Genomic DNA, 21,420 nt, shown 5'->3' with positions numbered 1-21,420 from the left:
ATATACAAATTCTAATCTTTTTTAGGTGGTTGTAATTACTTTCACTTGCCTCTACATATATTATTATCTCTATTTCGTTGTATAGCTTTTTTTTTCACAGAATTCTTACCGTTCTTTTAAATTTGGTTCATTATATTTTCTTAAAATATCTTATCACACATGAAATACTTAACTTTAAAAGTTTGTTATTCGTCTTATATTCCACTTCACCAAATGACACTTTCGGTATACAAGAACACTAAATACCTACAGGATTTTTTACAATGGGACTTATATGGGTATATATACCCTTTGAAACTAAAGAACAAATATTGTATAAAATTATTATAATATGTAAATTATATTATAAATATTCAATTTCTTTCCAGGAACTGTTGCCGAATGTGGGAGCCATGAAGAGTTAGTCAGAAAACGTGGACTGTATTACGAATTACTGCAGCAACAGTCTCACAGCGATCCTCACACATAGTTATAAGAACATTGTATTCATCTAATAATTATTGAATAACAACTCGCCGCTCTGACCGGTGTCGCCATCTTGAAATGGTGACGTCATCGTACGCGATGGCAAATTTGACGTATGACAGTAGCGTACGGGAAAGGAGGTGTTCCAAAATTTACTTTTGATATTTTCCTGTTTCTCGTGTATAGTGTAGCGTTTTCTTAATTAATCACCCTCACATACATAGGGTGAAACATAATTAATAAATTGTTGTCGTTAGTAATATATTCTAGCGTTCTTAAGGCAAATATAAGTCATAAACATGCAACACATATTAGTCTGTGTCATATATTGTGTACATTTAACATTGTTTGGGTACACTGAATACAGCAAAGATAAGATTGATAGATTGTAAAATACAACGATAATTATTAATGCCATATTTAATAAATAGGAAATGTTGCCATAGTTATATTATTAATTTTGTCTACAGTTATTAAGGAGAGTTTAGGGTGATTTTCCTCTAATTCTGTGTACAAAGACCTAGAGAAGAAATGGAACAACTCCTTTTGTTATGTAGTTTAAGCGCCATAGAGTAGAATTCCTTTGGCTATTTAGATAGAACCAATTTAACAGTAGAAGGTATTCTAAGTATAGACGTAATGGGAGGACAGGTACTTGACATGATCTTACCTTTGGTAATAGGTACATTTCTACTGTTCTAGATAAGGCTGCTAGCGTATTACAATATAGGTTTATATAAGTAAAGAGTTTTTAGAATGTGACAGCTTCCAATTAAGTGTCTTTTGTTATAAGAGAGGATAAATTGTTAGTTAATATTATATTAAGAATAAAATGTAACAATTACCAGTGATATGAAAACTTTACACAACATGCCATTGTATAGATAAGATATTTCTCATATTTATTACATTTATGTTAAGTTATTTCTCATATTTATTTAGGTTACCTCTATAATTGTTTTTGAAAGGTATTTACATTCCATTGCTTGAAAATAGTTTTCGTAATAGATAAATGAACATAATCATCGCCATCGCCTCGACACATGCCTCCTCCAAAAATCTCCTGTGCTGGCCCCATCCAACGTATTCCGGCGATATTGATCAGATTATAAGTCCGTCTCTACCAACACTGCGTCTTCCGGTCCGTGTTCGGCATTCGAGGACTTTACTGTCCCAACAGCCATCTCTCCGTCTAAGTATGTGTCCTGCCCATTGCCACTTCAGTTTCGCAACCACTGGGCTATGTTGGTGACTTTGATTCTCCTACGAATCTCCTCATGTTTGATTCGATCTCGCAGAGAAACTTCGAGCATAATTAGCCCTCTCCATTGCCCTTTGAACAACTGTGAACTTTGTCATGAAATGAATTGAAATGAAAGTAATAATAACTTAAATGAACATGACAAGTAATCATAAGCGGTATTATTAGTTGATAAGTTATAGACATAAATCTACACTCATCTCTTTAGACGGTTTTTCTAATGCCATGTTTGTAATTGGATTTTCTGTATGTACATTATATCTGATAGGGTCATGTGGATCCGCTGTTTAACAGTAAATTGACTGTACAAATGTTTGAATGAAACGTGAATTGAAGTTTTTGTGATTTGCTCAATCTAGGAACACATATTCCACAATCAGTCGGTGTTTACTGAAATAGGATTTCAAGACCATACCTACTACATAACACTTCCGGAGACAGACGTGGTTATATTAATATCTGCTATTTAAAGTTTATCATCTCGTGGAAATGCTTTTCGCTCATACACAAAACAAATTATCATCGTTAGAACAATTTTGATTCTTCTTTGACACCTGCTTGCCGATTGGCTGGGACTATATTTCACCGTGGCGTCCGTAAGCTACCAAACTGGACACCATAGATACACCAGAGTCATGACGCGTCCGAGCTGGTCGCGCCACCAAATTATTTGCGCAACTGTGAGTAACTCCGTATAGAGCTGTATATATTTTGTTGGTAGCAGCGACTGGTTGCGCCGCCGTGATGTCCGGGTGAAATATGGCCCTTTGTCTAATAGTAAGCTGTTCTTTGTATGAATTTAAATTTCTCTTATAAATAACATTTATAGAAGAGCTACACGTCATAATGTACTCCATTTGTGTAATTATTATTGTGGTTTGTAGATTATGTAACAGACTCCTTAGCTTAAATCTTAATTTAGTACAACTAGGTGACCCGTGTAAATAAGTTACAAAAGGTCACACTGAAATAATCAAACCGAACTTAACAATACCTACTCTAATTATTGTTGACAGATTGGACTGTTATTGATGTAAGTATGTTTTTTTTTGGTAAATCTATATCTACTTAATATTTATTTGTCAATTTTTCGTGTCTATCTGAATCGAATTTTCGTTTTTCATTTCTTTAAATAGTGTTTGTTCATTAAATTTGATGAAGAATTATGGAATTTATGTCGTTCCGAAACGAAAACACACATTAGATAATTACCTAGTAATAAGTTTAAGGGGATTGTAATTGCCAAAACGTTATTTAACTCGATCTATGTCTAGTTGTAAGTTATAACATACATAATACAATTATTTATATCAATTTAATCTGGTTTTATTTTTCATTTTAAACACATTACGCATTAAACTTTCAGCCTATAAGAGACATTTCATAACTGATAATTTAAAAAAGAATAGGATGGTAAAATCGAAACAACTAATGAAGCCCTACGCAAAGGGAGGTCACAGAAAAAAAATGTTTACGAATTTTTTTACAATTGAGCAACATTTTATGAAACAAATTTAGTCAACAGAGTGCAACGTGGGCATTATCTGACTTCAGTGATGGTTTGGTGGGGTATTAGCTATGAAGGAGTGACTGAGCCATACTTTTTTGAAAAAGGTATCAAGACATCGGCACAAGTGTTTCAAGATACTATTCTTGAGAAGCTAGTGAAGACCCTTTACAACATCATGTTCAATAACCAGGAATGGTCCTTCCAGCAAGACTCGGCGCCGGGTCATAAAGTCTTGGTTGGAAACGGACGTTTCGGACTTCATTAGAGCTGAAGACTGGCCGTCGCCTAGTGCCGATCTTAATTCGCTGAATAATAATTTATGGTCAGTTTTAGAGAGTACGGTTTGCTCTTAACGCCATGATTATTTGGAGTCCCTAAAACAATCCGTTCAATTGGCAGTGAAGAATTTTCCCATGCAAAGAGTGCGTGCTTCTATTGATAACTGTATTGCAACCAATGGAGACCACTTAGAATAAGCTTTTCATAATTTAAATTGTTTTATATTTATGTATAAAATTAACACACTATAAAAGTAATAAATTTTATTTGCAATGGAAATTATTTTTTTCATTGTTTCAGGATTTATGACTGGTATTTAATGATATTAAATTGGTATTTATGACTATTGAGAACAAGATACATACTTTTATCGTTTAATACAGCAATAAATTGTTATTATAGGATATGACGCTGATGTAATCAAAAGGCAACAATTAGCCTGTATCGATTTGACCGCGTGCAATACAGAATTGTCTTCAGTGCTCTGTGGACAGTTTTATCATTTCGATCCCTACTCTGTAATTTACAAGTTGATACAGTAGGATCTATTACGAGTAAAATGATATAAAATGGGGAGTTGTAGCTAGTGGAGGAATTGTAAAAAATATTATTTAAATTTATTATAGTTTGGAAGAGAATCGAGTTACTATTAATCGGTTTTGTCATTACAAAAATAAATAAATACAGAAATATGTCTAATACCTATAGTCTATATGTATAGGTATATATGTCTAATAGCTTATCCACATAAACCTTAAACTAGTAGTTTTTTAAGTATTCAGTTACCTAAAGTATCAGCTAGCCTATAGGTAAGTATTAATTTATTTAATTCTAGTTGTCGATTCGAAGTGGCTGATAGTAAAATCTCAAATCGATATTATTATCTGTCACCTGTCAATGTAACTTCTATTAACACTGGCCTGTTAAAATACCACTGGACAGCGTAGACTGATTATCAATTGTTTACTCAGTCTACACTGGACAAGCTGTTACATAAGTTTGACAGCAAATTTTTTGTGTCTATTTGAAGCGCCACTCGCGAGCGTCCAGAGAACTAATATTGACGTATAATACAAATGGCTGCGAAGACCTTACAATACTTATTTTTCATTTTGAATTAATTGCGTTCGTTTTCTTTATACTTCAAGAATCAACATAAAAAAGTACAATTTTTTTGCAAATAGTTTCCCAAAATCTATCGATGCTTGCTGTGGTTGTCATCACTAGTTTAAGTACCGCAGACTCTCGCTACATGGCCAACAGCGCCAAAATGGCGAATATCAAACAACGATTTTTCTGCGATTCATAAATTATAAGAGATTATGTGGAATATGAGGATATTATAAAGTTAATAAAAAAATTCAAAGCAATAATAATTATTGTTTCCTTTTCATTACTTTTGTGATTTCTATGTAACTGAGAAACTCCTTCTTTTTTGAAGCTAGTTAAAAAATTATTTAGGAATTAAATTGTCTTTAAGCACACTTTTGCCGTTCCGCTATCATACTGCGAATCAAAGAGTATAATAATAGATAGGGAATATATATGCTGCGAATGATAATCATATGTTCATATGTATAGACTATATAGAACGTCATTGTATCTTACCGTAACAGCTAGAGCAGTGCCAGAAATAAAAGAAAAATAAATGTCATAAGTCACAAACTTCACAAGTGACATTGCCATGTCTTGAATAAATTTAAAAAAATACAGAGAACGAAAAGAAAACAAAATTCAAAAACAAAAACATTATTTTGAATGAAGTATTAAGTAAAAGCTTTTTATATAAATCACTTAACAAGATGTTTTTATTATTTGGGCTTGGACGTGCTTGTAAGTTTGCAAAGAAATCACCATATTACTTAAATAAATGCCATTTATCATTAACTAGGTAAGTGCTTTTGGAACTAGTCTTACTATTCGCTACCATTGTATCATAAAATATATTTGCAGGACCATTAAAAAATAAAAGCACATTTATTGAGCTAGTATTAGTATTGAGAACGTTTGTGTTTTTTTTAATTGGCAAACAGGCAAGTGCCTCACCTCATAGAATGTGGATAACAGCTGCCCATGGACGTGAAGTTATTAATAATTGTCGGCATTTGAAGTGAAAGTAATACTCTCTACTTCTAAGCTCGGATGTCCCTAAGCCATATAATTTTGGCAAGTATACCCAAAATGATATTACTCAGCAAACAGATAATTCCACCCAATGGCTTTGATAGGCAAGATGTACCCTATACAATTGTGTAATTGTTAATTTTATTATTGATGCCTTATAAATGAGAGTTTGAATATACTGTCACTTCTAAAACACTGGCAACACTCCTGTGACTCCTATGGTGTTAGAGATAGTGGGAGGCTAACATCAGGTGACACTTGTTTGTCCTCCTCTTCTATAAAAAATTTAATTTAATTCCTGCTGATTCTAAAAATATTTTTTTCATACCTGTAATATGTTTTGATGAACATCATCAGATGATCTGTACACTCATGTCTCTAAGTTGTTATTTATCACTATAGTGTGACCAAATTATTAGTAAATTATTCAGTTCATTAAAAAATGTCTAATAAGACATTTATAGGATAGCAAAAGTTAAATCTTTTTCGATAAGTTTAAGTAAAATTTTGCATATTTTGTCCGTGTGTAGTCTGATCAAGTTGCAGGCAAACCTCCTTGATTCCGATCATATTGTATTTGTAATTGATAGATTAATGTCTTAACACCCAAGCTGCCCCATTTTCCATATTTATTATAAAGACTATTATAGTAGTTCACAGTGCTAAGAGAGAATGCTATATTGAAATATTGTCTACAAAACATTTAAATTAATTTATTTTCAATGAAACATTTCAGTAAAAGGCAACACAAAGCAGCCTATGAAGGTGAAGGAAAGACAACACTACGAATTATAAACCAGGAGCAAGATCTAGGACTTATGATTGACTCATACGGAGCAGTGAGTATCCATCTTGTGTATTACATTTATTTATTATGTTTTGGTGAATGGATTTCCATATTTGTAATAATGGGCTAGTAAATATCTATAGAATATACACATGATTTAAGTTTTTCTTTAATGTTAATTCTGCCAATATTTGTTTTTAAAAAACTATTCGACACATGTATCGCCTCTACACGAGGCATCCTCAGGACGTGTTGTCTCGCCAAAATCTGGCATGAGACTCAAAGATGTCTCACGAAACATGTGTCGAATTGTTTTTTAAAAACAAATATTGGCGGAATTAACACTAAAGAAAAACTTAAATCATTTGTATAATTATGAATATCCGCAAAGTAACGCCTAATTCAATAAATTATCTATAGAATATTCAAAATCTGTTTTATCATGCTGCCTGAGGTGTAGGTAAAAGATACAGACTCTTACCACTTAATGCTTAAACTTACTGCTAAATGCAAAAGCGACTATATGAACCTCAAATCTTTTAGGCCAATCAGTCTCACACCTTTATCAATATCTCACACCTTTACCTATATCTCACATTATCTCATGAGTTATTTTATTTTAGAAGGCTTGTCTTATTTGATATAATTTCTTTAGCCTGTCTAAAAATACCGCCATCCACTATTTATCATGTAGCTAGTATGACTGATGCATGCCATCCATAGGGCTATTCCAGGCAGCACACTGGTATAGCTTCTTTTGACTGTCTGTAGCTTTTGGAGCTTTGCCCCCAAGACATTGTATAGGTTGTTGTGTAAATAAGTTTACATAAACATACTAAAATGTCCTGCCAGTCATTGATAAAACAATAAAATTAATAAATAAATAAAACAGCATGTTGTATGTTTTTGTTGCTGTATGTGCATAATTTAAGACCAGATTTTTGAAAAATTTATAATTGCATTAATTCTGTTATAACCTCCCTGCTCTCCAAAATCATGGAGAGCATAATTAACCGCCAGCTCTTGGTATACCTAGAAGGTCACCAGTGGATCAACGGCCGACAGTACTGCTTTCCCCATGGTCGGTCGGCAGGCGATCTTCTGGTATTATTTCTAACACGTAGATGGGCTGCAGCTATTGATAGCAAGGGGGAAGGCCTGGCAGTTAGCCTGGATATAGCGAAGGCCTTTGGTCGTGTATGGCACAAGGCACTTCTCTCAAAACTTCGATTATTTGGGCTTCCCGAGAGCTTATGCAAGTGGACCTCCAGCTTCCTGATGTTGCATAGAGACGTCGCTTCAATGTGTGTCTTCTACCGCATTTATCACAAATTAGGATATCATCCTCACCATCTGGATGTGTGGCGGTTTTCAAGGAGTTTTCTTCCACTTACTATAAAGCTGTAGAATGAACTTCCTTGTGTGCAGTTTCCGGGACGAAATGACATGGGTACCTTCAAAAAAAGCGCGTACACCTTCCTTAAAGGCCGGAAACGCTCCTGTGATTCCTCTGGTGTTGCAAGAGAATGTGGGTGGAGGTGATCACTTATCACCAGGCGACCTGTACGCTCGTTTGTCCTCTTTTTCCATAAAAAAAATATTTTCCAGTCCAAAAAAACTGCATACTTATGTATGATGTAACTTGTAAATTTATAAATTAATTTTATAATTTCAGTTTGGATTCAGATTGAACAATGGCATTACTGTACTCGGTCCAATGGCAATATTTCCAAGGTTAGTTTACCTTATTATCTTCTTTGAGCAGTTGAATCTTTTCTTTGATAAGTTCTAGCCAAAATTAGTCTCAGTGCATCCAGTCTGTGCATATTCATCCAGACAGTACACTAAACACATCCTACTGAAGAAGCCATTGTTAGGGTTAGTTAGTGTGGAGTGCCTTTATTTAAAGTACAGTACATACCACATCTGAACCCTCTGAGGATCCTACACCTCTAGGCAAGTGATAGGCACGGGACACAGTTACCAGTCGGAGGCTCTATTGCACAGCATGCCGGCTAGACAACGGCGCCTTATCTGCCGTGAAGCAGTACATTAAGCATTATTGTTTTTCGGTCTGAAGGGCGTAACTAGTGAAATTATAGGGCAAATGAAACAACGTTTTATGCCTCGAGGTCACGAGCGCAGTGTAGTGCCGCTCAGAATTTTCGAGTTTTTCAAGAACCCTGAGTGGCTCTGCATTGAAATGGGCAGAGTGTATCACTTAACATCAGTATCAAAAAATATGGAATTTTGGCATTTTTATTTTTTCTTCATGAATATGCTCTGCAATGCTATAGTTTAAATGAATTTTTCAATACAAAATGAATTAGTCTATTTGATAATAATATATGTAAATTAATATACTTTTATGACATTGAATTTGTTAATATTATACATAGGTACTAAATGAATTATTAAGTTATTTACGTCTCATATTATAATATTATATAAGTATTAAAATTTCATTTTATAAATATTATTGATATCATTGTGAAATCCGACATGTTTCAATATAACAGTACGATTAGTGTTTAGACAATTTTGTAACATATTTTGCATGTCAATTGACGAAACATATTGGATTATCCATTATATTGTTAACACCTTAAGTACAATGTTTCCTGCAAATAAATTTCATTTCATTTCAATGCTGACTGATACAGAAATATTAAAGTAAGTGTACAAATGTTTCATTTAGAGACAATTTGAAGTTTTCTCTTGTATTGTGTGGTCCAAACATCGTTATTTTTTTTAAAAGATGTTCCTAATGAACTTCTATACACAGAACAGTCCTGTTGTGGCAGGTTCACCGGACAGTATAAATATGTTCCATTTAGAGACAATTTGATGTTTTCTCTTATATTGTGTGGTCTAAACCTCATAATTTTTTTAAAATGATGTCCCTAATGAACTTCTATTCACAGAACAGTCCTGTCGTGGCAGATTCACCGAACAGTTGACATAACAACCGAATCTCTGGCCATCTTTCGCGTCTTAGAACCAAAGATAGATCTTCTTGTAAGTATATTAAGACATTTGTTTTTTCATAATGATTCCTAGAAAAAATTGTTGCTGTCAAGTAAATCACTACCATCGGTTCATACAAGGAGAAGAAACTGAGAAAGTGAGAATGGGGTCTTTTACTAAATCCAAATAAAATCAATTATATAGAAATTTAAATATATTTTAATATTATGAAGCTAAATCAGTCCGATAAAGGGCTTTGAAATGAAAAGAAACTCCCAGCCCATATTTTAAATCATATAAAAATTTAGTAAATATTAAAACAATTTTTAATTCGTTTCTTTTATGGTTTTGTTAAATATGTTAGCATTCTTATCCGTTGGAAAGAGCGGACCCTAAGGCAAGTTCTTTAAAAGAACGAAACGAGCTTAAAAGGGAAGTCCTGCAAATTGTATAATAAGTTGTTAAATTTTGATGCTCGCTTTTGTCGATTTTGAAATGCAACCCCATATTTCTACGAGATATGATAAATATAATTTAAATTTTCATCATTCGCAGATAATAGGACTGGAAACGAACGATCGGCGTGTCGTAGACCCGGTGTTCCGGGCCACCAAACAAGCGGGCCTCAACGTGGAGCTATTGGTGACTGAGCACGCTTGCTCCACCTTCAACTTTCTCAACGCGGAGGGACGGTACGTAGGGCCACGAGATATGGCGACAAGAGCTATGACTGGTCATGGACCAAGGCTTGTTTTGCTTTTGTGACAAATAGGGAACTCTCGATAATGTAACATTATATTTATATGATGAATATGGATGTTTGTTTCCGTGTCATGGATGTTTATATGTATGTTTAAGTAAGTATATTGTATTAAATATATGGTTGTCTTGCAACCCATAACACACGCTATATATGCCTAATTTGGGGCAAGATAATTTGTGTAAAAAGTGTGTCAATATTATTATTATAAAGAGACATTATAGTATTAACCAGTCTCAGTTTGGTACCTGGACCTGGGGTTATAGTAATCGATCGCCAGATCTCAGTCAGTCAGTCTTCGTTGAATGTTTGCTAATTTTCAAGTAAATCTGACACCTAGAAGTTGTGCAAATCCCATTCCAATATTTCTTTACATATCTACTTGCATTAAGTTGAAGCTAATATGAAGCTTACAAAATCAAATATATTTTTTTCACACAACTTGAGAGTTGAACAAGACATACTTAGATTTACGATCGATACGTCACTCGGACGGAAGCCCAAAAACGCTTGTTTGAGGGCCGCATCGTGTATCAATTTTCGTACAAATTAAATTTGTTTTTATTTTTTCATTTCAAGGTCTGTAGCAGCAGCTCTTATCCCGCCCTTGCATATACAAGTTAACGAAGATGACATGCTTAAATCACAGTTGCATTACAACAATCTGTACACCAAGAGGAATTACTAGCAGCCGAACTAGCACCTACTAATAAGTGATACGACCTTTCGATGGCTACAGCCTAAATATTGTGTTATATATTATGTAATAATTGTTGTGTACATATTAGTTAATTGTTGATAATTAATAAATAGCTTTATCTGTGTGTGATGTTTATAATTGAAGTGAATAATTCTTTAGCTGCGTTGGGCAATTTTTGGTAGGGGAAAATCTTATGGGTTCGCGTTACCGACATGCTAAAAAAAATATATATATAGTGTTGCGGCTTCAGAACAATCCCTTATACTTGTCCTGAAAGCCATACATTCAATCCATTTCAAACTTTCCCTCCTTACATGCACATCCGTGATGTGTGCCATCTGGCAAACTGTCAAAATATAACTCTGAATGGCCGCGTGCGTAACCGCATCGACGCTCACTAAAAGTAGAGCAATCTAAGGTCTAAGATCGATCAATCGCCTGGACAACAGTGTACGTTAAAGTTATAGTGCTAAGTCTACCAGTAGTTATATATAATTACCAAAACATTAAGTATTAGTGACGTGTGATTTGGCAAAAGAGGTGTGCTCCTGACCAGTGAGTATTCCTTCCAAAACTTCCAGTTTTGTAGCCACTATATTTGTTCTTATTTGAAGCCAACTAGGTTTTGATATTCTTTGTTTCGGTGACTTAGGTAATCTGAAATATATCTAACATAGGCACCAATCCATACAAGTGTTCATGTGCCAACATATAGTTAAACACTTTTTGGATGGATGAAATCTCGTGAGATCGCGTCACCGACGGTAGGCAGTCTACAAATTCCATATACGAAGCAATCAGCGTTTCATACAACTTATGTCGTACTAAAGCGACTACAACTACAACTAGTTAGATCTACAGTGCCTACCTTTCTAGAAAACCAATGCACGCCACTGAATTTTGTAGCTATACAGCTAACGTATTGTGCAACATTAGTGCTGTGTATATCTTGGATATTACATGGATTTAGTGAAAAGTTCATTGTGTATATACAGTGCATTGTTGAAATAGTGATTTTATTTGATTAATATATTATTGAAATTAAGTTGTAAAAATAAATTGAAATTAATAATTTAATAGTATTTAAAGACATTATGGAATTTCAAATTTTAATACTAAAAGTTCTAAGTTTTCACTTCTATTTAAGTAAGTCTCTACAACTGCCAATTTTTTATTATTTAACCAGTGCGATGCTTCTATTCACAGAATATCAGCTAGATGCGCCTTTTTCTGCTGTAAAGCATATCGTATCAGCAGTTATCTTCCGGTCGGTCCTGTCTTCGGGGATTTTTGTCTTTCATTTTTATATTGATAACTAGCTGGTGACTGGTGCGCTCCGCTTCACCTATACAATATGCATATAATATTTTTTTTGTTAATTACGAAAATTGTCATATAAAGTAAGGTCAGGTGGGGAAGGGAAACATACTTCATTTTTTTATTTTATGATCAGCTCTAATCACTATTTAATGTCGTGCAATCATCTTGTAAGGCACAAAATATACTTCTTCAAGTCGGCTTTATAATATCGAATGGATTTTTAAACTAGCTATAATGGAAGTAGCTAAAAAGCTATGAACCGTTTAAGCTGGTTGTGTTGTTTCACTTTCCCGGTTTTTGGGGTAAGGGAAACACTTAAATTAAATCTAAAAGTAGTAATGCTAGTACAGATTATTCCTTCACAATAAACTTAAAAAAATCATTAATCCAATGAAAACTTCAGCCCATTGAAATACGGCTTAAAATAGAAAATATTTCATCTATCGAAATTCGGGGTAAAGGAAACATATGGGCTTGAGACAGGGATTGTCAACTAAAAATGAAAACTGGGTTTTCATTTTATTTATGTTTATAAACAGTACAATTACAAAAGTCTCTCATATTTCAGTCTCGATAGAAGGTAATACTTGTGTTGGAGTTAAATTCCAACTTATCGAAGTATTATTTAAGTATTTACTCATCTAAATCTAAAACTCTTGGACTACTAGGAACTTTAGTTACGTAATTGAAAAATTTATTTTATAACAATAAAAAAATTTAGACTCTACTTAAATAGGAACATTAGCTAAGTACCCACTTTAAAAAATACTTTTAAGAAAATAAAATTTAACTTAAATCTATAGCTATTCAGTTACTGAAAGTTTAATGGAGTTAAAAGCCATTTTAAATATAATTTGGCCTCTGCGACCAATGGCTGGATTTGGCAATTTTGTGACAATGTCCTCCGTGTGTTTTACTTCAGAGATATCGCCCAGTACAGGAAGGGTATAAATAGTTTCCCCTTCTGCTTTTGATTTTTTTCTTGCGTATTTTACCACTGGAGCACCGATCTCATTTTTGGTTAACACTACGCCCACATAATGTTTTATAGACTTTTTAGTGCAAAATTTTACCAGTCTCAAAATAATGCTAATTATGATTTTCCTTGTTTGAATCAATTACATCTTCCTCATTACTTTCAGTCAGTGTTTTTTTTTACCATAGAAATCATTGCTGCCATTATATTCGTCATATTTTATTCTTATTGTTTGTTTGTTTCTTTTGCTGCTTAATTTTATGCTTTTTTTCTTTGTTTTCTTCACCATCTTCCTTCATTATCATTACTTTCATTCCGTAGCTCCTCCCTGTAATCATTGCCTTCACTGTGTTCGTTATATTTGACTTCAGTCTCACATTCACTTGAAGTTATTGAAATTTTTGACTGTTTTCTACTTTTTTTTAGTGGAATTTGTATCTTTCTTTTCTTTTTTATTTGTTGTCTGGGGTCTTCAATATTTTCTTCTTTTACTTTATTCCTGTTCTTTGTTCGCTTCGCTTGCCGCTTCACCTTCTTGTTTTCTTCAACATCTTCCTCATCTTCCTCGTTACGTCCATTCAGTAGCTCTTCCCAGTAATCATTTCCATCATATTTGACTTGATCTCACTTTCACTTGAAGTTGTGGAATAATTTGGTATAGGTTAAGTTGTCAAGATGAAAGTTGAAACCAAAAATCAGCCTGAGGAAGGGAGTATATTACCTGTAAGTAACCAGAAGTGACATCAACAAAATTAGTTAACCGAAATAAATACCTAATTATTTATACCTAACTTTGGGATTGTAAGTAATATAGGTATACATAAATATTCCTTGAGAAAAATTATTCGGTTTCATGCCCTGATAACATCGCTAGATATATCAAAATTCATCGTCTCCAAAACTACTGCCATATTCGTACCTGTATGGCCAATAGGAAGAACCTCTGGACTTTCCAGAGGCACAGGGCCCTACCAAGTCAATTTTTTATGTACGAATTGCAAATTACAAATATTTCTGTTAATAGTAAGTAATACAACTATTTGTTATTAAAATACCGATGCTTGAATCTTTAGGTACTAAATATCTGTAAATAAGTATATCTCTTAAAAATCTCTTAAAATGTTGATGACACCTACCACCGGGAAAGGGAAACATATGTTCCACTTGACCTTGCCATGGTAGTTCCCCTTACCCCGGTCATGAATTTGTAGGTTATGTTTTTAATCACATTGAATTTTCTTATTTGTAGCGTAGTTTACTCAATTTCAAATACATAACATGAAAATAATACGTATTAAAGAATACTTACCGATATTGTAAGTCTTCGGGCTTAACACAAAAAATACACGTCCAACTCGTGATTTTGTAGCGCGCCAACTGACTTTGTTTTTGTAAGGGTCGCGCGCACTGATTAGACCTAGCGCCATCTTTGTTTTTGTATTGAAACTAAATCCTAATTACTGCTTTATCGACCGACAACTCACAGAGCTACAGTCTATTGTTCTAAATTTACAAACCACTGTTTACCTTCCCCCGTAGTCCCCCTTACCCCACCTGACCTTAAAAAAATATATATAATTAAAATTTTGGGGGGTATAAGATGACGACCGATTTACCAAATATATCGTACATAAAATTTATCGTACTACTATTATTGTATTTGATCTTGCACCCCTATTGCGGGTCTGTGGATGGAACAGAACAATATAAAAATCGCTATACAAAAATAGGTGATGGGTAGATGGGTTATAATTTGAAATTGTGCGTACTTTTTTATGCTGAATCATAATAAAATAAAATATCAAAAAAAAAAATTTAGGGGTTTGGGTCACATTTATCATTTAGGGGTATGAAAAATAGATTTTGGTCGATTCACAGACCTACCTGATATTCACACAAATTTTCTAACAAATTGATTTAGCCGTTTCCGAGGAATTTGGAAACAAACACCGGGACACGATAATTTCATATATAAGATAAAAAGCACTTCTACCACTATTTTCACAATAAAATCAATCATCACATAATTATTATATTTTGCCTTCGTGTAACGAAATTTGAGAATGTTATGTAATCTAATAGTGACAATATTTAGATCGGAGTTGTAAAGCACACGATAAGACCAATCGACGCCAAGTTAAGGGCGATGGTTTTGAGAAACCTACAGTAGCCAGTAGCGATTTTGCTGTTGTTATTATTACCTGACCAATTACGATACGTCGTGATTGTTAACTGACCAATAAGCATTCAGTATCCCGTGCCCGCTTACCTCAGTTGATTTACTGTATTGTTTGCATTGCGAATTTATTACGAGTTGTTGAGTTATAAGGTCAATGACGTCACATTACAACTCTAGTCATATTGGTCATACGAGCGTATATCTTATTCCTTAAAACCATGACCAACTTGTTACACAATGAACTATGAAGACATGTACGTAACATTTCGAGCGGCTAGCGGTGGAGAAACTGCTGGTTACGATGTGGTACTGCAGTGGTTCGTGCAGTGCAGAATAGTTGATGGCAGAGTGATATCTGAAGGTTTGTTCTCCAAGTCCTACGAGCGAATGTGCCCGAACAGGGAAGGGCTGACTCTAGCGAAGTTCATTCAATTGTTGGGAATTCTTTCTCGGGAGTCACGTGCCAGCGTTGATGATTTCTGGCACAAATATTTAACAGTAAGAGATTTGATCCTAGAAGATATACGGAATAAATGATTTGGAAGTTACTTATTTATATTTTATAATATAGATTATAATTGATTCTACAGAAAAAACTTTATAAAATGTAAACCTTATAAGCAAATATTTTAAATTATTATTTGGTAAAAGGTTATGGTAGTTAGTAGGAATAGGCAGAAACGTCTTCTACAAACATCTCAAAACAATCGCTACCACTACAATAATAGAATACGTTATAAATTGAATTAGTATTTGTGAAACTTACTTCCCAAATATTATTTTGTTCACCTAAAATGTTGCTGGGCCCTACCCCAATAGTAATAAAGAGTCTTTATATTGTTTTCACCATATTGTATTTATATGACTTGCAATAAAAATATTTTTGATTTAGCATTTAATCGTAAATATGTATATGGGATCAGACATAGACCAGGATAGATGCCCGACATACGGCCGTTACCAATATTCAGTCTATCTCTTACTTGAGATAAAAATCGTAACTATCGTTGACTTTTCTGTCCCAATAAACTTATCGACGGTAACTAACCTTATCCGTACACGCTGTCTGTCAATGGGACGACGTATAGCTTACCAGCTATAGAAAATTTTATGGAAATTGCAATTCACGCGTCCCAATATATATAGCAATAAGAATGACTTATCGGGTATATTGGGACAGTTTCAGATTATTGACAGCTAATTACTGACAGTAGAAGGTAGTAATTTATCTCTATCTGTAGATAGTATATTGGGAACGGCCATAAGAAAATGCTAAGAAGGATAGATGCGTGCAATGTCGGATAGCTTTATGTAAAATACACAGTTTTAAGATGTTTTTTTTAGAAATCCTTAGAACATAATCCTAATATAAAATACTTAATGGAATTATTAGTTTTTTCACCAGAAATTTCGTAGGTAGGTACCTATATATTTTCTACCACGCTATTAACAAACTGTAGAACTTCTACAGTAGAAGTGTATTACTATCATCGAAAACCTCTAGTTAACAGTAGGGTACTAATTAAGTAAATTAAAAATAAATAGCTTAAAAATCCTAGATCATTTAAACGTCTCCATAGACCATGACAGCTGTAAAAACGTCGAAAAAAAATTGGGTTCAGAACTTTTGGTACGTAACTGGTTAAAATGTAAAATAAAACAAATCGACCGACTTAGGTATATATATATTAACAATAGGATCAGTACAAAAATATAGTTCATATAAAAACGTATTTACAATCAGCGCCTCCCACTGACTGCCACAAGCGTTGGACACGTGCTGAGATATATTGTGAAACCGTAAAGGGACAATAAGGCCCGGTATCCACCAAAGGGGAGAAGAGAGGAGATGTATTTTGAAAACAAATCAGATTCCGTTATTTTCACATCTCTCCGCTTAGCTTCGATGGAAATGGATCAAGCGGAGAGGAGAGGAGATGTCCCATTTGTCTATAGAATTTTGTGCTGCGTCGTGCGATAGAGCGAAGTGAAGATGCATGTAGGCGGAAGGCCCTCGCTCGCGTGCCCTTTTCCCCGCTGCCTTCTCCCCGAGCCTCACACACACTAAAGCGTTGCTATAAACACTCCGGTCTGGTGGAAATAACCTGACAGCTTCGCGGCTAATCTCTTCTCGTCTCCTCTCCGCTATGGTGAAACCGGGCCTGAAGGTTTAAAAACTCACCGAAAATACAAATTAGATTATCGAAACAGAATCGGTAAATGCGTGATTTAATTACTTCCATGCCAGATGAAAGAGATACATAGATTCGGTTTGAAGTAATACAAATCTGGTTAAGAAAAGCAAACAAAATTGTATTTAAAAATGTGCCTTTATAAGGTCCACTTTTCTGTTAAAAAATAAAGCATAAGAGATAAGTATTTCGTGTAATATTTTTGTTTTTGTTTTACAATTAAAGTGTTATTAAAATTAATTGAGTTTTCTTTAGTGTTAATTCCGCCAACATTTGTCTTTAAACAATTCGACACGTGTTTCGCCTCTACACGAGGCATCCTCGGGACGTATGGTCTCGCCAAAATCTGGCACGAGATTTTGCCTCGTGTAGAGGCGAAACACGTGTCGAATTGTTTAAAGACAAATATTGGCGGAATTAACACTAAAGAAAACTAAGATCATTTGTATAATTATGGATTTCCGCAAACTAATGCCTATTTCAATTTTTTTTTTATTTAAGTATTGTTATCAAGACACGTGTACAATTCTCGTGGCGTCATTTAAGTATAAATAAACAAAATAGGTTTAATTTTTGTATAAAATTATTTTAAGTAAAAAATATAATGACTTGATTGATATACCGATGTGTCGATTATTGAATGCTGTAGCGTTACATAAATCTACAGTTCGTTAAGGGGCAGACACGTGTCGTGAATCATTTGAGCACGTTACGCCTTACTTCGTTTGTGATGCGTTATTATTCGGATTTTATTATAAAAACTTATAGATAATCGGCCGTTACTTTAATCTTTGATAAATTGACAATTTGACACTAGAATAGTAAATCATTTCGCCAGTACAGTTTTCAATACGGGAATAAAACTTATGACTTTACTGTCGCGCGTTTTTATTAAGACTAAACACTCAACGACACATTACTTTTACACAAATCATAATAATATATTTTTGCTATTTTATGCAAGAGATACAAATTTTATATAAAATTCAATTAGAATATATTACAATAGTATATTCTTTGATTAACATGAGTATTAATCATTTAAATAAAACACTTTTTAAAAGATTAAAACGCGTTGTATCCCCCTGCAAACGTGCTCTGGAAAGGTCACAAAACGTCGGGTTAACTAAAATAATAATAAAAATGTAACGTTTACGCAAAATCTAATGTAAACCACAGTTACAATTACACGCGTTTTAAACCATTAAATAGGGTTTTATTTAAATATATTATAATTTATAAATCGCATAGAAGTCTTAGGACATAGATACACTTCGGTTTATATTAAGACCTACAAAAGTGACGTCACAACTACGAGACATTCCGTCGTATGCCGGCCGAACACACTCGTTGAAACAACCCGGGACTCGTCAAGTCTTGGCTATCGGCCGCGTGTCGGTTATTTGCGCCCGAGTGAAAGAGAAGTGGGAGGCACTTTGGTACCTACAGGATGCGGCTACATTATGGATACCACATTTCTGCCGCGCCTATTTCTGCCGTGAAGCAGTAATGTGTAAGCATTATTGTGTTTCAGTCTGAAGGGCGCCGTAGCTAGTGAAATTACTGGGCAAATGTGACGTAACATCTTATGTCTGAAGGTGACGGACGCAACTGTAGTGCCGCTCAGAATTTCTGAGTTTTTCAAGAATCCTGAGCGGCACTGCATTGTAACGGGCAGGGCGTATCAAAAAAATACGAGCATACTACTACGTTATTTAGCTACAATTGTCATCTGCTAATTGTGTTAGCATGAGGCAGTGTTTCGATATAGCGACGAACGAAACGCCGCGATAAATGAATAATCTTAATTTAACAAAATATATTATGTTGTTAAAAATCATGTAAAAGTACTTTTTAAAAGTACCTCATTTAAATATTGACGTCATTATTTCAAACGATTTTGAAGTAAATGGGACCCATATAAAACATGTCCATTTTCAAGTACATACGCGGCAAAATGGCTGACGTCTAACACGTTCTCGTTGGTTGTTTTTTTTAAATACTGAGTTAATTTTGCGGCGTTATACAATTAACATAATTTTTCCATAAATAAGCAATGTTGATATTTTATGGATATTCCATAACATAACAGAACAAATCACAATTCGGGACATCATTTTAAACTGCCTTATATCTATTTAATAAGTCACAAAGACTATAACTTAAGCTGATTTGTGCACTAGTTTGGTAATACCGCCTTAATATAAATAAAAATATTTATCTGTCAAAAACTTGAACGATTTGATTGAAAGCAAGTGACACGAACCAATTTGACATGCCGTCAAGAGAAAAACAGCGATATGGTTAAAAAAATCAACGAAGAAAATAAAATTACATTTGTACAAGTATTGGTAACTGGTATGGTATATAACAAACTCTGTATGGCTTCAAAAATAACTAGAGTACGGACGCGTCATTTGTAAGGGAAACGATAGCTGGTCCATTCGTCAACGGGTTCTTTTACTGGTAACTAGACAGTCTTAATATGTTAAAGTTCTATTGAATCTACTCCCCAGCCGTACTCTAGCTAAAATTCTTCCAATAAAGATATCTCTATATACATATCAAACAATTCACCCGTTTCGTAACGACATACAAATACACAAATATCACACGGAAATAATTATACGCTGGAAATACTTCATCTGCGAAATGAAACTTTTTCCTTCCATTTAAATCGACAAAATAGTTTCATTTTAATATACAAATAGTATATAACTCTTACATTCGTACTCACAAACTATAGTATGACGTGTCATAAGACTCTTGGCCTATTCATAGGTTTTAAATAGATTGGAAGCATAGACATAGCTCAAGGTAATAGAGAAAGCAAGTGCGAAAAATCGTCCAAAATCATGGTGACTTAAAATAATATTTTTCTAATTTCTTATAACATCAATCAGCTGAAAATATTTGTTTTATTGATATAGTAAAGACCATCAGACAATTATATTATGTACTACATTTTATTTTACCCATTATTCTTTACAAAATCAAAAAAAACGAAGGGGCCGAAATAGTTGGCTTATCCACATTAAATCAACCAGTGACGTAATAACCATGAAGACTTTTTCCACTTAAGTGAGCAATGTTGTACTAAATTTCATAAAATCCAAACCAAGCACTTCGATTCGGGTATTTAAATACTGTAGAAGAACCTTTTTCACAGTTCCTGCTTTTTGAAGCTGAACCGTTTGTTTACCAAATACTTAAAAATATGTTTAAAAAAAATATATTTTCACGCTTTCAAGTATAGTTTGTGAATACTGACGTAAGTTTACAATTATTTTTCCCTATTAGCGCCATCTACATTTAGATTTGCGCAACTCAACCGTTAATACTGGGTGCATCCCTCGTCGGCCTCTTTGGTATGAACGAGACGGACATCAAGTCGTCCTCCTCTTGCAACAAACAGCCGTCCGTCTGTTTGTTACGTTGAAACAGTCTGTTGGGAAATAAGATATACACACTTGTATTAGTACACATCATTGAAACAACTCATGTCATGTCGAGATTTATAAACGCTGTATTCAATGATGTTCTAAACACATATAAGGACATATCACTCGCAGATTGATAGCGGAACGGCAAAAGTGTGCTTAAAGACAATGTAAGCACACTTTTCTCCTGAGTCATGTATCAACTGTCACTGTCCGAATCGGGTTCTAAATTGAACATACGTAACCTGAACAGAATAAATATTTTACATTGCTGCTCATTGTGCAAAAATATTTTAAACAACTTGAGTAAATGCGGCAATGTATAGATATAGCAGTCGAAGCTTATTGGGGTGTTATTTGTGGCAAGTTCCATATTTCGGCTTGATTTTTTTATGACGTGATCTGTCTACATGTATAGAACATCATTGCCTGTGGTATCGTACGTTCGGATTAGCGATTT

General features: G+C 34.1%; 3 protein-coding genes across 6 annotated transcripts in view; 2 read left to right on the top strand and 1 right to left on the bottom strand.

Moving 5' to 3' along the window:
* LOC126964453 (multidrug resistance protein homolog 49-like) overlaps nt 1–3,040 on the top strand; it is a 67,145-nt gene extending 64,105 nt beyond the window's left edge. Inside the window, exon 26 of the mRNA XM_050807552.1 lies at nt 369–3,040. Coding sequence (XP_050663509.1) covers nt 369–469 — 101 coding nt within the window. The 3' untranslated portion in view covers nt 470–3,040. The remainder of the gene's footprint in view (nt 1–368) is intronic.
* A 2,166-nt stretch (nt 3,041–5,206) lies between these two features.
* On the top strand, nt 5,207–10,977 carry LOC126964462 (NADH dehydrogenase [ubiquinone] 1 alpha subcomplex assembly factor 3). The gene is made up of 6 exons (XM_050807580.1): nt 5,207–5,406; nt 6,376–6,478; nt 8,102–8,160; nt 9,351–9,444; nt 9,949–10,085; nt 10,733–10,977. The coding sequence occupies exons 1-6, from the start codon at nt 5,318–5,320 to the stop codon at nt 10,839–10,841; spliced, it is 591 nt and encodes a 196-aa protein (XP_050663537.1). The 5' UTR covers nt 5,207–5,317; the 3' UTR covers nt 10,842–10,977.
* An 8,397-nt stretch (nt 10,978–19,374) lies between these two features.
* Nucleotides 19,375–21,420, bottom strand: part of LOC126964454 (copper-transporting ATPase 1) — a 94,009-nt gene continuing 91,963 nt past the window's right edge. For all 4 annotated transcript variants that reach the window (XM_050807556.1, XM_050807553.1, XM_050807555.1 and 1 more), the window contains one exon: nt 19,375–20,965. Coding sequence is in view for 3 of the 4 variants with exons in the window: in XM_050807553.1 (XP_050663510.1) it covers nt 20,848–20,965 (118 nt within the window). In the remaining variant the exon portion in view is untranslated. The remainder of the gene's footprint in view (nt 20,966–21,420) is intronic.

Source organism: Leptidea sinapis, chromosome 5, assembly GCF_905404315.1.
Source record: "Leptidea sinapis chromosome 5, ilLepSina1.1, whole genome shotgun sequence".
In the NCBI taxonomy this organism is placed as follows: domain Eukaryota; kingdom Metazoa; phylum Arthropoda; class Insecta; order Lepidoptera; family Pieridae; genus Leptidea; species Leptidea sinapis.
This window is presented reverse-complemented; position numbering and strand designations above follow the sequence as displayed.